This window comes from Ovis aries, chromosome 15, assembly GCF_016772045.2.
Source record: "Ovis aries strain OAR_USU_Benz2616 breed Rambouillet chromosome 15, ARS-UI_Ramb_v3.0, whole genome shotgun sequence".
Lineage (NCBI taxonomy): Eukaryota > Metazoa > Chordata > Mammalia > Artiodactyla > Bovidae > Ovis > Ovis aries.
The window spans coordinates 64,943,302-64,958,634 of NC_056068.1; the positions used below are offsets into that span (position 1 = coordinate 64,943,302).

At 46.2% G+C, this 15,333-nt stretch overlaps 2 protein-coding genes across 2 annotated transcripts in view; one reads left to right on the plus strand and one right to left on the minus strand.

The window, feature by feature from the left end:
* Positions 1 to 5,304, minus strand: part of PAMR1 (peptidase domain containing associated with muscle regeneration 1) — a 193,211-nt gene extending 187,907 nt beyond the window's left edge. The window contains exon 1 of the mRNA XM_012096235.5: positions 5,125 to 5,304. The gene's annotated coding sequence lies outside the window, so the exon portion shown is untranslated. The remainder of the gene's footprint in view (positions 1 to 5,124) is intronic.
* Positions 4,666 to 11,739, plus strand: FJX1 (four-jointed box kinase 1). The gene has a single exon (XM_060400056.1). It carries the CDS (start codon positions 4,871 to 4,873, stop codon positions 6,182 to 6,184), a length of 1,314 nt encoding a protein of 437 aa, XP_060256039.1. The 5' UTR covers positions 4,666 to 4,870; the 3' UTR covers positions 6,185 to 11,739.
* Positions 11,740 to 15,333: the final 3,594 nt, after the last annotated feature.

Here is a 15,333-nt window from a genome sequence, read left to right on the forward strand (position 1 = left end):
AAAATTTTTTATATCTGTCATTTTCTTAGTAGTTTATAATTTCCCAAGAGTTTGGCCTCATCATTACTTGCTATGTGGACTTCCCTGGTGGCTCAGACGGTAAAGCATCTGCCTACAATGCGGGAAACTCAGGTTCGATTCCTGGGTTGGGAGGATCCCCTCGAGAAGGAAATGGGAACCCATTCCAGTACTCTTGACTGGAAAACCCCATGGACAGAGCCTACAGTCCATGGGGTTGCAAAAGAGTTGGATACGACTGAGCAACTTAACTTCAACTTTACTTGCCATGTAACTTCAGGCCAGTTACTGGTTAAGCTTTGGTTTCTTGTCGGGATGGTGAAAGGAGAACACATGTGCAGAGCTCAGACCTGTGCCTAGCCCATAATAAGTGCTCAATAAGCATTTGCTGTTAATGTTGTTACGGTTATTAGCAACATCTCACATGAACTTCACAACAATCATATGAGGTAGGTAGGGTTTATCACCCTCATTTCTCAGATGTGGAAACTGGTACTCATAGATCTGCCTCTTGAGAAATCTGTATGCAGGTCAGGAAGCAACAGCTAGAACTGGACATGGAACAACAGACTGGTTCCAAATAGGAAAAGGAGTACGTCAAGGCTGTATATTGTCACCCTGCTTATTTCACTTCTATGCAGAGTAAATCATGAGAAACGCTGGGCTGGAGGAAGCACAAGCTGGAATCAAGATTGCCAGGAGAAATACCAATAACCTCAGATATGCAGATGACACCACCCTTATGGCAGAAAGTGAAGAGCTAAAAAGCCTCTTGATGAAAGTGAAAGAGGAGAGTGGAAGAGTTGGCTTCAAGCTCAACATTCAGAAAACAAAGATCATGGCATCCGGTCCCATCACTTCATGGGAAATAGATGGGGAAACAGTGGAAATAGTATCAGACTTTATCTTTGGGGGCTCCAAAATCACTGTAGATGGTGATTGCAGCCATGAAATTAAAAGACACTTACTCCTTGGAAGAAAAGTTATGACCAACCTAGATAGCATATTCAAAAGCAGAGACATTACTTTGCCAACAAAGGTCCATCTAGTCAAGGCTGTGGTTTTTGCTGTGGTCACGTATGGATGTGAGAGTTGGACTGTGAAGAAGGCTGAGCGCCGAAGAATTGATGCTTTTGAACTGTGATGTTGGAGAAGACTCTTGAGAGTCCCTTGGACTACAAGGAGATCCAACCAGTCCATTCTGAAGGAGATCAGCCCTGGGATTTCCTTGGAAAGAATGATGCTAAAGCTGAAGCTCCAGTACTTTGGCCACCTCATGTGAAGAGTTGACTCACTGGAAAAGACTCTGATGCTGGGAGGGATTGGGGGCAGGAGGAGAAGGAGATGACAAAGGATGAGATGGCTGGATGGCATCACTGACTCGATGGATCTGAGTCTGAGTGAACTCCGGGAGATGGTGATGGACAGGCAGGCCTGGCGTGCTGTGATTCATGGGGTCGCAAAGAGTCGGACACGACTGAGCAACTGAACTGAACTGAAGAGGAAATGCTTGATTTAGAAAACCTCCCAACCCCCAGCCTGTTGCCCTGCACCCACCCCTCAACTCCACCTCTTCTTCTTCTCCAGCAGGCACTCTTTTATGAGACAAATCATTCTTCTAACAGGACTGTGGACAAGTGTGAAGCAGTTGGAAGCTGAGGCTCAGGGAGAAGCTCTGAAGATTGGTAGGAAAGTTCTCCAGTGAAAATAGGTTCCTGTGTATGAACAGATGAACAGCATCTCCCCTATTCCTAAGAAACTGCCAGAAGGGCCAGCCTGTGGTCCCACATTGTGGTGGACAGCGCCTTGAGCTGTCCCAAGGAGCCCCAGGGGGATGGCAGTGGGGGTTGTCCTCATGCCAGGAAGTAAAGGAGAATGGGAGTGTCTTCCTCTTACAAGCAGAGAAGTGTTTTTAAACACTGCCTAAAACAATCACTTACATAATGGACTTAAACTTCCTTGTACTTTGGGTTTGTTTTTTGTTTCTCTTTTATTCCTACAGCTTTCTGTAATTCTGCATTTCAATGCATTTGTTCAAGTTTCTATTAGTGCTTCCTGTTTGGGAACCCAGTGCATTCAGTCGGATGTCTATGAGCAACTGGCTGTGATAGGGTCAGTCCATGTTCTGAGGTGCAAGGTCTTAGCTGACTGCTTCAAGTCTTCAGTTTCTTTATCAATACCAGTAACGTGATTGGAAGATTCTGAGACTGGGTTGAAGTCAGCCCTCCTAGCCTGAAAATCATGTGCTTCCTCTTCTTTTCCATCAACTGGATCCTTCACCAATTTTTTTTCCCCTTTTATGAATGAAAGCTCTTATTTTGTATCTTTTAATGGTAAGCAGTTTTTTTAATGACTTGTTACATGCTACTTGCAGAGTTTTATCTCAGTAACATTCCAATGATTTATTCAGCGAGTTGTTACTGAACACCGACTAAGTGCCAAGTATTGTGCCAGACAGCCATAAAAGATAAGACAGATTCCTCATAGAGTTTACAGTGAACTATCCCTTATAGTTATAGTTTCTGTTAACAGGCAAAAAGACAGTGACACTAACTACTTTGGATGTCCCCATAGCCCCCAGGACACGGCATGGGCCACGGTAGTCAAGTAATATTCTCAGATTTAAGCCATTAACCAGCCTGTTGAAAATGTATACTTTTCTAATTAGAAGATATTCTACTTACGCCCACAAGGTGGAGATCTTGCTTATAGTTTATAACCAGGCTGAAAGCAAGGCATTCCAAAAAAAAAAAAAAAAAATTCTCAGAAGTTAAACCAAAAGACAAAAAATTAAACGCTACTGAGCACCTTTTTAGTGCAATATACTATGCTACCTGGTAAGACAAATAGAAAGTTGTTAAGATGTAGTCCTCTGCCTTCTAGGGAAAGATGAGGGTAAGGAGCTTGCACAGAACAGGAAGATGGTAACTTCGAATGAAGTAAGATAGCACAGCAATAGTAATCTCATCATCAGATAAGATCTATATAAAGGCATGATATAGCTACCATGGGGTGCATAAGAGATTCAACCAAAACCCCGCATTTCAGTCAATATGAAAACACTTGAAGGTATACTGAGGCAGCTCTGGAAGTCTCTAGATGTGGTCTTCAGATGCCTCTATTTAGTCACAAACCTTAGGGTGCTTGCCCTATAACTCTAGAACATTCATTTTTTGGCAAATAAGTATAATCAGTACCAGGTGACGCACTGATGCAGTTGAAAACCCCCATGTGCATCTGATGAGGGGATAAAGGCAAGAGAAACAGGTGAAAGGAAACAGATTTCAAACCCTTGCTTTCAGAGGTGGGATCCAGCCCCACCCCTCATCTCGTGTCTTACCTGAGAATCTTGGTTTGGATCTGGGACAGAGTCTCATGCACAGAGCTAAGAGGGAGAGCCAGTTCTTATCCAATAACTTTCCTGGTGGACTGAACCCAAAAGTGTCTGGAAGACAATGTGGTTTGCTGGTTTTTGTTTTTCATTTTATTATCATCATTTTCTGCTCCTCCACCCTCTTCCCTAAACACTTCTTCCCTTAAAACCATTAAACCAGTAAGTCAAATGCAGTATGTTGTTTTTTCATTTGTTGAATTGAAAATCACATGTGGGGCATAAAGTGACTAAATGACAGTGAGCCTTCAAAAAATAAGAATGCTGGCCACTTGACTAAAAATAGTGAACTTTCCTGATAGAGGGAAAATCAAGCGGCATGCTACTTGGAGACCCCCGTTTGAATTTTAGTTTCTTCACTTACTGCCTGTGTGGTCTTGAGCAAGCTCGATCCCTTCTGCGTCCCCCGGGAGCCGAATCGTGTCATTCTCTAGAGACCCGTCTCTGAGGCCCCGTCCCCTGGACTAGGTCGGATCTTGAGTTGTAAGGCTGTCGTGGCAACCTAAACATCTCCCTAGACTGTGAGTGAGCTCCGTGAGCAGGGGACCGCATCTGTGGATTTTACTGCTCCGTGTCCAGAAGCGAGGACAGAGGCTTTGTTGAATGAAACCTGCCTAGGTGTTCTTGCACAGTGAGGTCGAATTCCCAGAGAGTCCCTCGGGAAAGGGCGAGCGACCAATCTCAGAGCACACAGGACCAGGGCAGTGAGCGCGCTCGGGAAAGGCGGTGTCGGTTCAAAGTTGTTTGCTACAGATGGTTCTTCTAACCCGGCTGGAGTCACATCCTCTGTGGCTCGGAGAGCTCCCCGGGGATTTATATAAGGCAGAGTGAATCACACCGTTGGAAACGGACAAGGCAAGAAGACCCGCCTCCATTCACTCCGGGCGGCGCCCGGAGCTCGATTGGGGGTTACTCTGAACTTGCAGGAGAGACTCCGCGCCCACTGCAACCCCCATGAGAGCCAGCGGCGCGTCGTTACCACCCCGCGCGACTCCAACTCCGTGCCGCCTGCTCCCACGCCCCCGCGCGGGCGCCTGCAGCCGGGTTTCCAGCTCGCGGCCCCTAAGTCCCGGACTGAGTGTGGGGCCGCTGCTCCCGCTTGGAAGGAGCCATCGCCGCTTTAAGGGGAAGAGGAGGGGAAGGGGGCGGAGGAGTGGGGGGCGGGGAGCGGCGGCGGAGGAGGGGGAGGGGGATTCCCCCCGCCCTCGCTCCCACGTGGTCCGGGCGCCTGTGAATCGCGCCCGCCGGAGGGTCTCACAGCGAAATACAAAAGCAGCTGGGAAGCGGCAGCCAGGCGAGTTCTCAGTGCCGGGCGGAGCGCTAGGCAGGTCCCCGCAGCCGCGATGGAGCTGAGGCGCCCGGAGCCCCGGAGCCGACGAGCTGCCGGGCCCGCCTCGCCACCGGGACCCGGGCGCCGGGGCTCGGCTTGAAGCGGCGGCGGCACCGGCGTGGCCGCGGAGCATGGGCAGGAGGATGCGGGGCGCCGCCGCCACCGCCGGGCTCTGGCTGCTGGCGCTGGGCTCGCTGTTGGCGCTGTGGGGCGGACTCCTGCCGCCGAGGACCGAGCTACCCACCTCCCGGACGCCCGAAGACGGACTCCCGCGGCACCTGGCCCGGAGCGGCGGCCGGGAGCCCGCGCCTCGCTTTCCTCTGCCCCCACCCCTGGCGCGGGACGCCCGCGGCGGCTCCCTGAAAACTTTCCGGGCGCTGCTCACCTTGGCGGCAGGCGCGGACGGCCCGCCCGGGCAGCCCCCGGGTGAGCGCAGGCGGCACGTGCCAACCGGGCGGCCCCGGCCGGAGGAACGCGCCGCGGTGCACGGGGGCGTCTTCTGGAGCCGCGGCCTGGAGGAGCAGGTGCCCCGGGGCTTCTCGGAGGCCCAGGCGGCGGCGTGGCTGGAGGCGGCGCGCCGCGCCCGGGTGGTGGCCCTGGAGCGCGGGGGCTGCGGGCGCAGTTCCAACCGGCTGGCCCGCTTCGCCGACGGCACCCGCGCCTGCGTGCGCTACGGCATCAACCCGGAGCAGATCCAGGGCGAGGCCCTGTCCTACTACCTGGCGCGCTTGCTGGGCCTCCAGCGCCACGTGCCGCCGCTGGCACTGGCTCGGGTGGAGGCTCGGGGCGCGCAGTGGGCTCAGGTGCAGGAGGAGCTTCGTGCCGCGCACTGGACCGAGGGCAGCGTGGTAAGCCTGACTCGCTGGCTGCCTAACCTCACCGACGTAGTGGTGCCCGCGCCCTGGCGCTCCGAGGACGGCCGTCTGCGGCCCCTGCGCGCCGGCGGCGGTGAGCTGGCCAACCGGAGCCGGGCGGAGCTGGTGGACCTGGTGCAATGGACCGACTTGATCCTCTTCGATTACCTGACGGCCAACTTCGACCGGCTAGTCAGCAACCTCTTCAGCCTGCAGTGGGACCCGCGGGTCATGCACCGAGCCACCAGCAACCTGCACCGCGGCCCCGGCGGGGCGCTGGTCTTTCTGGACAACGAGGCGGGCTTGGTGCACGGTTACCGGGTGGCAGGCATGTGGGACAAATATAACGAGCCGCTGCTGCAGTCTGTGTGCGTGTTCCGAGAGCGGACGGCGCGGCGCGTCCTGGAGCTACACCGAGGCCAGGACGCGGCCGCCCGGCTGCTGCGCCTCTACCAGCACCACGAGCCTCGCTTCCCGGAGCTGGCCGCGCTCGCCGACCCCCACGCTCAGCTGCTGCAGCGCCGCCTCGACTTCCTTGCCAAGCACATTTTGCACTGTAAGGCTAAGTACGGCCGCCGACCCGGGACTTAGCATTACCCGGAGGAAGAGAGAGTGTGAGACCCCTGGCTGGGGGATGGATGATGGGGGGAAGGGCCGTCGCCTCTGCCGCCTCCTGCGGACCAGCCGGCCAACGCCCAGCCGGAGACCCGAGCGCGAAGGCGACCAAAAACTTCCGCTTCACCCACCTGCCCCTTTCTCGCAGTCCCAAGCAGTTTCCTTTCAAAGTTCTGGGAGGATGAGCTCACCCAGCCTATAAAAGGATTCCTCGCTGTGCCAGCACGGAGTTTGCATCCAAAGAAACTGGCTGCTGCCGGAGTTTGGCCCCCGAGTGGCAGTCTCGGTAGGAGATACAGCCCCTTCCTTGGCAACCCCTCCACCCGCCCCTTCCTTTCCCGAAAAAGGAAAACTTCTATTGGAGCCATTGAGCTAATTCTGCAATTTCCTACCGATCGCCGCGCTGGTGGCCCGGGAGCAGGGCTCTGACACTGGCTGGTGGAGCCCCGTTCCCGTGTTCTCTCTTTGTTCCGGCTCCGTGATGGTGAGGTCACTGTTAAGAGCTGGGGAACCGCTCCGATAGGACAAAGGGAGCAGGACCTACAGAATGGGGGGAGCCCTGCAGACCCTGGCAGTTTGTCTGACTTGTTCCTTAACAGCTTGTCGCCTTGGCCTGAAGGCTACAAATGCAGGGCTGCCTGTGTGCACGGAGTCAAAGAATGAATTTCTAATCCCTCCCCCTTCCCAACCGGCCAAAATTTTGACAATGAGGATGTTCACCAGAAGGAGAAAAAATAATCCGTTTTATGCACTTTACTTTGTTTTTATTTTTATTTTTTATTAAGAAAAACTTTTTTTTTATTTGACAGAATTTGCCTTCTATGTATATATGTGCATAAAGTGTGGTGTAAATATACTAAACAAACTTATATTTCAATAAAAGGGAGTTTAAAATTTATAATTTAATTCCTGTGGTTTTAACTATTGGAGGCATCTGACATCCTACCTGGTTTGTGAATAAGCTTAAGGGTTTCTCCCTTGTGGATGTGCTTTTACAACAAAGGACGCATGTATATCCCAGTTGTGACCACAGAACTTAAGAGCTGAACAAAGGCAAGAGCAGATTCCCTGTCCTGCTCACTCAAATGAATCCTAGCGCTGGATATTTCAGAGTTCAGCAGAGAACGTGGGGGATGGTGGAGAAGGACATGGAAGGAAAATATTCTATTTCCTGGCAAATAAAACTTTGATATAAAAGGATTTCACTGTAATAAAGTCCTATATTAATCATTTGGCAAATATGATAGAACCAGATGTGCAGACTGAAATACGACAAATGCCCGCCCCCCTTAAGCTTAACTACTGTGGTCGTGTGTTGCACCTGATTTTTCAACACTGTAATTACCGTGCATCTCAATGTATACCGATAATAAGTTGAGCACATGTTGCAAACAGGTAGAGAAAGTCATAAATCAATTCTTCTCTTTAATCTCCCAACATAAATTCCATTGCATCCAGGAGATCATACTCTCCAATATCTGGATTCATCCAGCTCTCTGAAGAGATTGTACTGGTTAATACCCCCCCACCAGCCCTCCTCCCCGTCCTGCCCCCTCCAGGTACTAACTGCATGGTCCCCTCAGAGCAGCCATTGTCAGACCAGGAAAGTGTGTAGTACTTTGTATATGGCGTATGGACCCTTAACTTCTTGGAGATTTCAAACTTAGAAAACATCTTTGTATTTTCTTAAGCTTCGTTTTGACCCATAGGAGAGAGGAGAGGGAGGCAGTTTATGAATGTATTTTTGTAATGGCCCATTGGTGTTTTATCTTGGCATTTTATTTGACATGTGGGTCCAAATAATCTTACCTGTTATCTTCTTTTTATTTAACGACCTCTAGCTCAAAGCAACTTTTGGCTACTTTAATAGATTTTTATTTGACTTGCATTTGTAAACCTGGGGTTTTATAGACTCATGATGGTATTAAATCTCTGGGTTTCCCATCTCACTGTGCATTACAACACAGTGTGTAATTTAACCATTTAATGCCATCCTTATGTTTCAGTCCCTCTGCTAAGACAACTCAAAAAAAGAATCCATAAACTTTGTGGTGTAAGCCAAATATTTTCATAATACAGCCGCAGATGGTAGTGATAATGGGAAATCTTTTTCAAGACGTTAATGTGAAACCTCTGATAGTTACATCTTTCAAAAAAACATTTTCCATTTCTGATGATTAATAACCATGTGAGATTTGCTGCCCAAATCAATAGAGGCTGCTCTAAGAAAAGGATAAATATTCAGCAATCTACATGTTTACCCGACATGTTCGTGGAGAAAAACCATGGGCAGAGCGAAGTTAGAAGTTTCACAGATGAACAGGAAATACACCCTGACTCCCATTTAACTTCAGCACTGGTACACTCTGGGCCAGCAGCATTCTCCACATTCCTCCTGAACTTCAGTTCCAAGCCCAGACTTGACCATGGTTAACTCAGAGCAAGAAACTAAGGGTAATTTAAACAGTTCTTCTCAGATTCTTCAGTGAACCATTTCTGCCTGTTTGAGAAATAAGTTTAATTACATGGTAGAGTTGTTAAGGGAACCAAAAAATTACAGAGAAGAGGTTTTAACTGTTGCTGTTCCTTGTGGATAATCGGTAGGCTGTGACATGAAAAGATCAATTAACATTTTGGCATGGTCAGTGAATGCTGCTAGGACCAAATCATTTTTCAGATGAAGGAAAAAAAGACTTTCAGGCTGTAGCATGATGTAAAAGAGTAATGAGTTCTGCAGGCAGACTATATTCTGAATTCTGTCCCTCACCTATTTACTTTCAGCAAGTCATTTAATTTAGTTCTTTCATCTATGAAATGGAGATTCAATCAGAGTATTGTGGGATTTAAATGTTAACATAGAAAACATAAGGATACATAGAGGTACTTAAAAAAAAACCCTCACTTCCTATTGCTCTTAAAAAAAACAAAAACTCTTGCCTTTCTTACAGTTCAGTAAATTTCTACTAATTTTCATTATCAAAGTCAAATTTAGAAGTTTCCGAGTACAGGTCCAGTTTTTTGAAATGAATAATAAACTAATTTTTAAATGATTGAGAACCCTCTTCTAGAATACGATCCTGAACAAAGCACTGGATCGTATGGCCAGGGGCACAGGTTTGATTTCTATATGAGCTTGAGTGGGTGGTTTCAGGACCCAAGCAGACCCTCTGCACCAAAGGCAGCTGCACTGCAAATATATGAGGATGATTTTTTTTCAAGAGTAGATGGCTCATTGAAAATCCATCACCACTTCTGGAAAGCATCAAAAAGTGATGAATCTTTGCAAGAACAATCCTCCTCCCAATTCCTTCTGCCAAGAGAAAGTAGGCAATTGACCTTTACTCTCTGGATTTGACTGTTGATTAATGCACTTTGTCAATGACATAGTTCTAAACTCTATTAAGAGTGCTTGCCCTCCTGTCTTCGGATCCTGAAGAAAAACAAATTATTTTAACACCTCTCAACACTTCTCCATCTTCTGCCTAGGACTGCAGCTAGGAGAGTCCTCTTAAGGCCTAGATGTTGATTATTTGGATTAAATGAGTAAATATTTGTAATATCCTCAGAACAGTGCCTGGCACAGAGTAAATGTAATATAAATGTTTGCTCATTCATGGGGTAGATCGTTTTCTTCTCTAAGTCAAAACCATAGGCATTTTGAATCCCAGACAGGATCCTCTTTCATAATCCTGCTGTATCTCTGCAGTCACAGAACCCTTTCTACATGCTTCTATTTTGGCTCAGGAAGACCAGCCAGAGTGCAAGAGTCTGGCAGGAGTTACCTAAAGCCCACAGTTGTCAGCTGGTTGCCTTCTTTCTGAGAATGCCCTTGTATGAGTTGTTGCAAGCAACCCTCTCTTTTTCACAGGGAGGCTGTGCTTCTATTTCTCAAATGGCTCATCAGCCCCAGGGAACAGTAAGCTGTGGAACTGTGCACCTTCTGATCTACCCAATTGGCATGGATCATCTAAGCCTGGGCACAGATTATTTATCCCTCCACACACCTGCCCCATCCTAGGGAACCACTGATCCTGGGTGGTGCAAGGTTGGCAGGAGTATGAAAGGAGAGGGGAGTCCAGCTGATCCAAAAGCACAGGAATTGCTCCAGGAAGGAATCGAATGTCAGCTGCCAAAGTGGCATGGAAACCACAGGGCAAGAATTGACACCCACCTCCAAGCATGCTTTGATCATTAAAGTCAAATGGAAAGGATATTGTAAGCCCAGAGAGGAAGGCTGTTTATGAGTCATGGACTTGGGAAAGTCATTTCCCCTCTCTGACTCCAGGTATCTTACCTGGAACAAGGGGTGTTAGATTAGATTGGCAACTTCACAATGTTTTTCACCAGAACCAAATGGCAACCCACTCCAGTATTCTTGCCTGGAAAATCCCATGGACAGAGGAGCATGGCGGGCTACAGTCTAGGGGTCACAAAGAGTCGGACACAACTGAGCGACTAACAACATAACATGCCCTTGTGTGTGTTGTCGCATGAAACCCCATCTTTTACACAGGGGAGGCTGTGATTCTATTTCTCAGTGGCTCATCAGCCCCAGGGAGCAGTGAGCTGTGGAACTGTGCAGCTTCTGAGCTACCCAATTACCATGGACCATGCCAAGTAAGACACACTTTATGTTGCAACCCAGGATGCGTGCACACGCACACAAACACACAAGTGAAACAAAACTTTCACAAAACAGTCTATATAACACACTTTTAGATGCAATTCAATTTTATTCTATTCCTCCTCTTCCTCTACTCCCAATGTTAGTCCTGACCCTCTAAACTGAGTTAATAACTCATCAGTGGAGCATAGTCTACCCTAGGCAAAACACTAGATTAGGTGGTTGGTAAGCTCCTTCCCAGCTTCCCTGGTGGCTCAGACAGTAGAGAGTCTTCCTACGATGCAGGAGACCTGGGTTCAATCCCTGGGTCAGGAAGATCCCCTGGATAAGGGAATGGCAACCCACTCCAGTATTCTTGCTTGGAGAATCCCTTGGACAGAGGAGCCTATCCAGCTACAGTCTGTTGGGTCACAAAGAGTCAGACACAACTGAGCAACTAACACTTTTCACTTTTCAAGCTCCAAGGTTCTAGGGAAGTTCCATTTATAACCAGTTCAGCACCTACTATAATTTTTCCCCAAAGGGAATTCAGGCAGATTTCAATTTTGTATATTCTCTAAAAACAAAAGACTGAAGTATATTGCAAAATATAACTGGAAGAACTGCTCAAAATCTCACCTGGGGTCTTTTCATAAACACCTTTAAAATCCCCTAAATGTGGATGGAATATAGCTTTCAGTTTGTTCCCACCATGTGCGCAAATGTTGTGAGGCTTTGGAAGGGAAAAAATTCTTTGCATCTCTGCCTCAACACAGCCCAAGGACGACTCAAGAGGACGGTTTCTTTTCTGTGTATTCATAAAGATCAGATGTAAGAGTCATAATTTTTTAATGTGACTGTTTTACCAATTTCTCTTTCTGTGTCCTGCTGTGGGGGAAACTGCATTAATAAACTATGTCTCAATGCTGCCTAGCTGGAATTTTTTTCTCTGCAGGATTCCTCCAAATATAGCTAAAGGAATGCTCATTTTATTTATCTTTTCAACTTTCTTTCCATTCTGGCTATGTCTTCTTGATATTTTTGATTTTTTTTTCTCTTAATGGCACCTTAATTTGGGGGGAGAATAGAGAGCTAATTGTTCTTTGAATAACAGTGACAACAAAAAAGTTTTTTTTTTTTTCTCCCTTCCTTGATGCCATATGGTATCCTTTATGGCTTTAACAGTTATTTTACACTCTATCCAGAAAAAATTAAATAGCTTATGAAACTGGCCTTTTTCCAGTATCAGCTCACAGATTTTACTTTGCTGAGAAATTGTGGGTTAATAATAGAGAAGTGTCACTTTTAATTTGATGGCCCTACATCATGCGTTTATCTCTGCCTGTTTACACTTTCCCCTTAATAATTTTCTTCAATGCTTGCTTGTTAAAGTCTTTGTCTCCATCCTATAACTGGCCTAGAGAAGCAGGGAGAGTGGGGGCTGACTGTAGCCATGACTGTAGCCACCCTTTATCTTTTTCTTTTTAGTTTTGATAAATACACACATCATAAAATTTGCCATTTTTAAGTGTGTACAGTCAGTGATATACTATCAACATGGTACAACCATACCGCTATCTGTTTCCAAAACTTTTTTTATTGGCCCGAACAAAAGTTCTGTCATCATTAAGCCATATATCCCCATTCCTCCTTTCTGCCAGCCTCTGGTAACTTCTAATCTACTTTCTATCTCTGCAAACTTGCTTATTCTTGTTATTTCAGGTAACTGGAATCCTACATATTTGCTCTTTTTGTCTGGCCTCTTTCTCTTACCCAGCCATGATCCTGAAGGCAACATGACAGAATGTAAGCAGTTTCATCTGGGAACTGGCAAAACTGCACTGGGGTCTGATTTCCATACTTTTCACACCAATTGATGAACTCATTTTCCTCATCTTGAAAAACAATGGGAAGGCTAGATGTTCTCTAGTATCCCTTTCAATTCTAGAAAATGCTGTGTTTTTATGTACTAATGAATTTGACCCCTAGCTTCCAGTTTCTTCTCTCTACCTGAAGACTCCTTAAAAGTCTCAGGTCATATGCTAAGTTCTGTGGCATCAATGATGAGCAAGATAAGTAAGGTCTCTGCCTCTAAGGAGGGTAGAGTTTACTGGGGAGGATGGGAAACAATCCAGCAGAAACAATGTGATCAATGGTTTTGCTCAGTCGCATCCAGCTCTTTTGCGACCGCATGGACTGCAGCACACCAGGCTTCCCTGTCCTTCACCATCTCCCGGAGCTTGCTCAGACTCATGTCCATTGAGTCAGTGATGCCATCCAACCATCTCATCCTCTGTTGTCCCCTTCTCCTCCAGCCTTCAATCTTCCGGAGAAAAGTGCTGTGGGACCAGGTAAACTAGTCTGGGGTAGGGGAGCCAAAGAAGTCTTACAAGTTGCCCTTGTGTTTGTCTTTGATTTTAAGGAAGTCTTGAAGAAAAGGAAGCTACAAAAAGAGGGATTTTCATTGTATTTCTGAAGATGTCTTGCTGACCAGACTTCAGGGAGGCTTGATCTTTATGGTTTGTCTTGGAGGGTTGAGGGAGTCCCATGATGGTGGTTTAAGCTTTTGTTACAGCAGAGATGCCATCTTTTTTTCTGCAGTATGACATATGCTTAAATATTAGTCATCCTGAGATTGGATCCCCAGGAAGGTAGAAATTTATATTATATATTGTAAAAATTCATATCATAGAGAAATTATTAATATTTGTCTCAGTAGTAGTAATAACTCCTTTTTGCTGAACAAATGCTAACAGGCAAGACTTGCTGTTATGCATTTTGCCAGGTTGTTACGGAATTAGCAATGACAACCATGGATTAAATATGTACAGGTGTGGAAGCGAAGACTTAAAAAAGTAAATTTCCCACATGACTTGAAGGGGTGGAACTGTGGCTTGAAGTTAGATCTGTCAAGTTCCAAAGAGCAGGTTAAACCTTTTCCTTTTGTCTTCCTTTCTTTCCTCCCCACCCCCCCCCCCCACCTGTTTTTAAAATGTTAGTCTTTTCTAACTGGTTTCTTTTAAGATCTTCTCTTTGTCCTTGATATCCTGTAATTTGATTATGATGTATTTGGATGTAGATCTTTTATTCCTGATAGGAGCATGCTGTGTTTTTTTAAGTCTAATGAACCCTTTTTATCAATCTTAAAATTTTTTCAGTCATTATCTCTCAGTATTTATTCTGAAATATTTTATCTTTTTTATTTTTTCTGTTCCTTCCTTCTAGAAATATTATTTGGCATGTGTAGGACCATTTTCTATGGCCCAGGTTCTCTTACATATGTTTTATCTCTTAATCTTTCCAGGCTGCCCCCTAAGTAATTCCCTCAGATCTCTCTTCCAGTTTACTAGTTCTCTCTCCAGTAGTGTCTAAGCAGCTATTTTATTCATCCCTGGAGTTTTGTTGTATTTGTCTTGAGTTTATTTTTATTTCTAAAACTTCTATTTGGTTCTTTAAGAAAAAAAAACCCTAAACTTTCTTTTTTAGAGGAATTTTAACTTTGTAGCAAAATTGAGTAGATGGTACAGAGATTTCCCATATACTCCCTGCCATACATATACATAGCCTCCTTCATCATCTGCATTTCCAAGTGAGAGTTTCCAACCAGAGTGATTCATTTGTTATAACTGATGAACTTACATTAACACATCATCATCACACAAAATCCATATTTGCATTAAGGTTCACTGTTGGTGTTATACATTCTATAGATTTGGACAAATGTATAATGAAATATCAGAGAAGACAATGGCAACCCACTCCAGTACTCTTGCCTGGAAGTTCCCATGGATGGAGGAGCCTGGCAGGCTGCGCTCCACAGGATCACTAGGAGTTGGACATGACTTCCCTTTCACTTTCATGCATTGGAGAGGGAAATGGCAACCCACTCCAGTATTCTTGCCTGGAAAATCCCAGGGACGGGAGAGCCGGGTGGGCTGCCATCTATGGGGTCGCACAGAGTCAGACACGAATGAAGTGACTTAGCAGCAGCAGCAGCAGCATAATGAAATATATCCACTATTATAGTATACAGAGTAGTACCAGTATCATCATTAGTATCATTAAGGGCAGTATCCTAAAACTTCTCTATTTTTCCTATTCATTCCTTCTTCCTCCTAATCCCTGGCAACTACTGACCACTTTATTGTCTCTATAGTTTTGCCCATTCCAGAATATCATACAGTTGGAATCATATAGTATGTAGTTTTTTTCATTTTGACATCCAGTTAACTTTAAGTTTTAGATAAATAAAGATTAATATTGTAGTTTTAGTATGTTGCATGCAATATTTGAGGTATGCTTATATTAAAATTATTTGTGGGGCTCCCATTGTAGTCCGATGGTAAAGAATTGGCAGGAAATCTGCCTGCCAATGCAGGGGACATGGGTTCAACCCCTGGTCCTGGAAGGCCCCACCTGCCACAGGGCAACTATGCCCATGAGCCACAACTACTGATGCCCGCCTGCCTGGAGTCCATGCTCTGCAACAAGAGAATCCACTGCAATGAGAAGCCCGGGCACC

Excerpts from the sequence above, each read along its gene's own strand:
- FJX1 (XM_060400056.1), top strand. The coding sequence starts at position 4,871 with ATGGGCAGGAGGATGCGGGGCGCCGCCGCCACCGCCGGGCTCTGGCTG.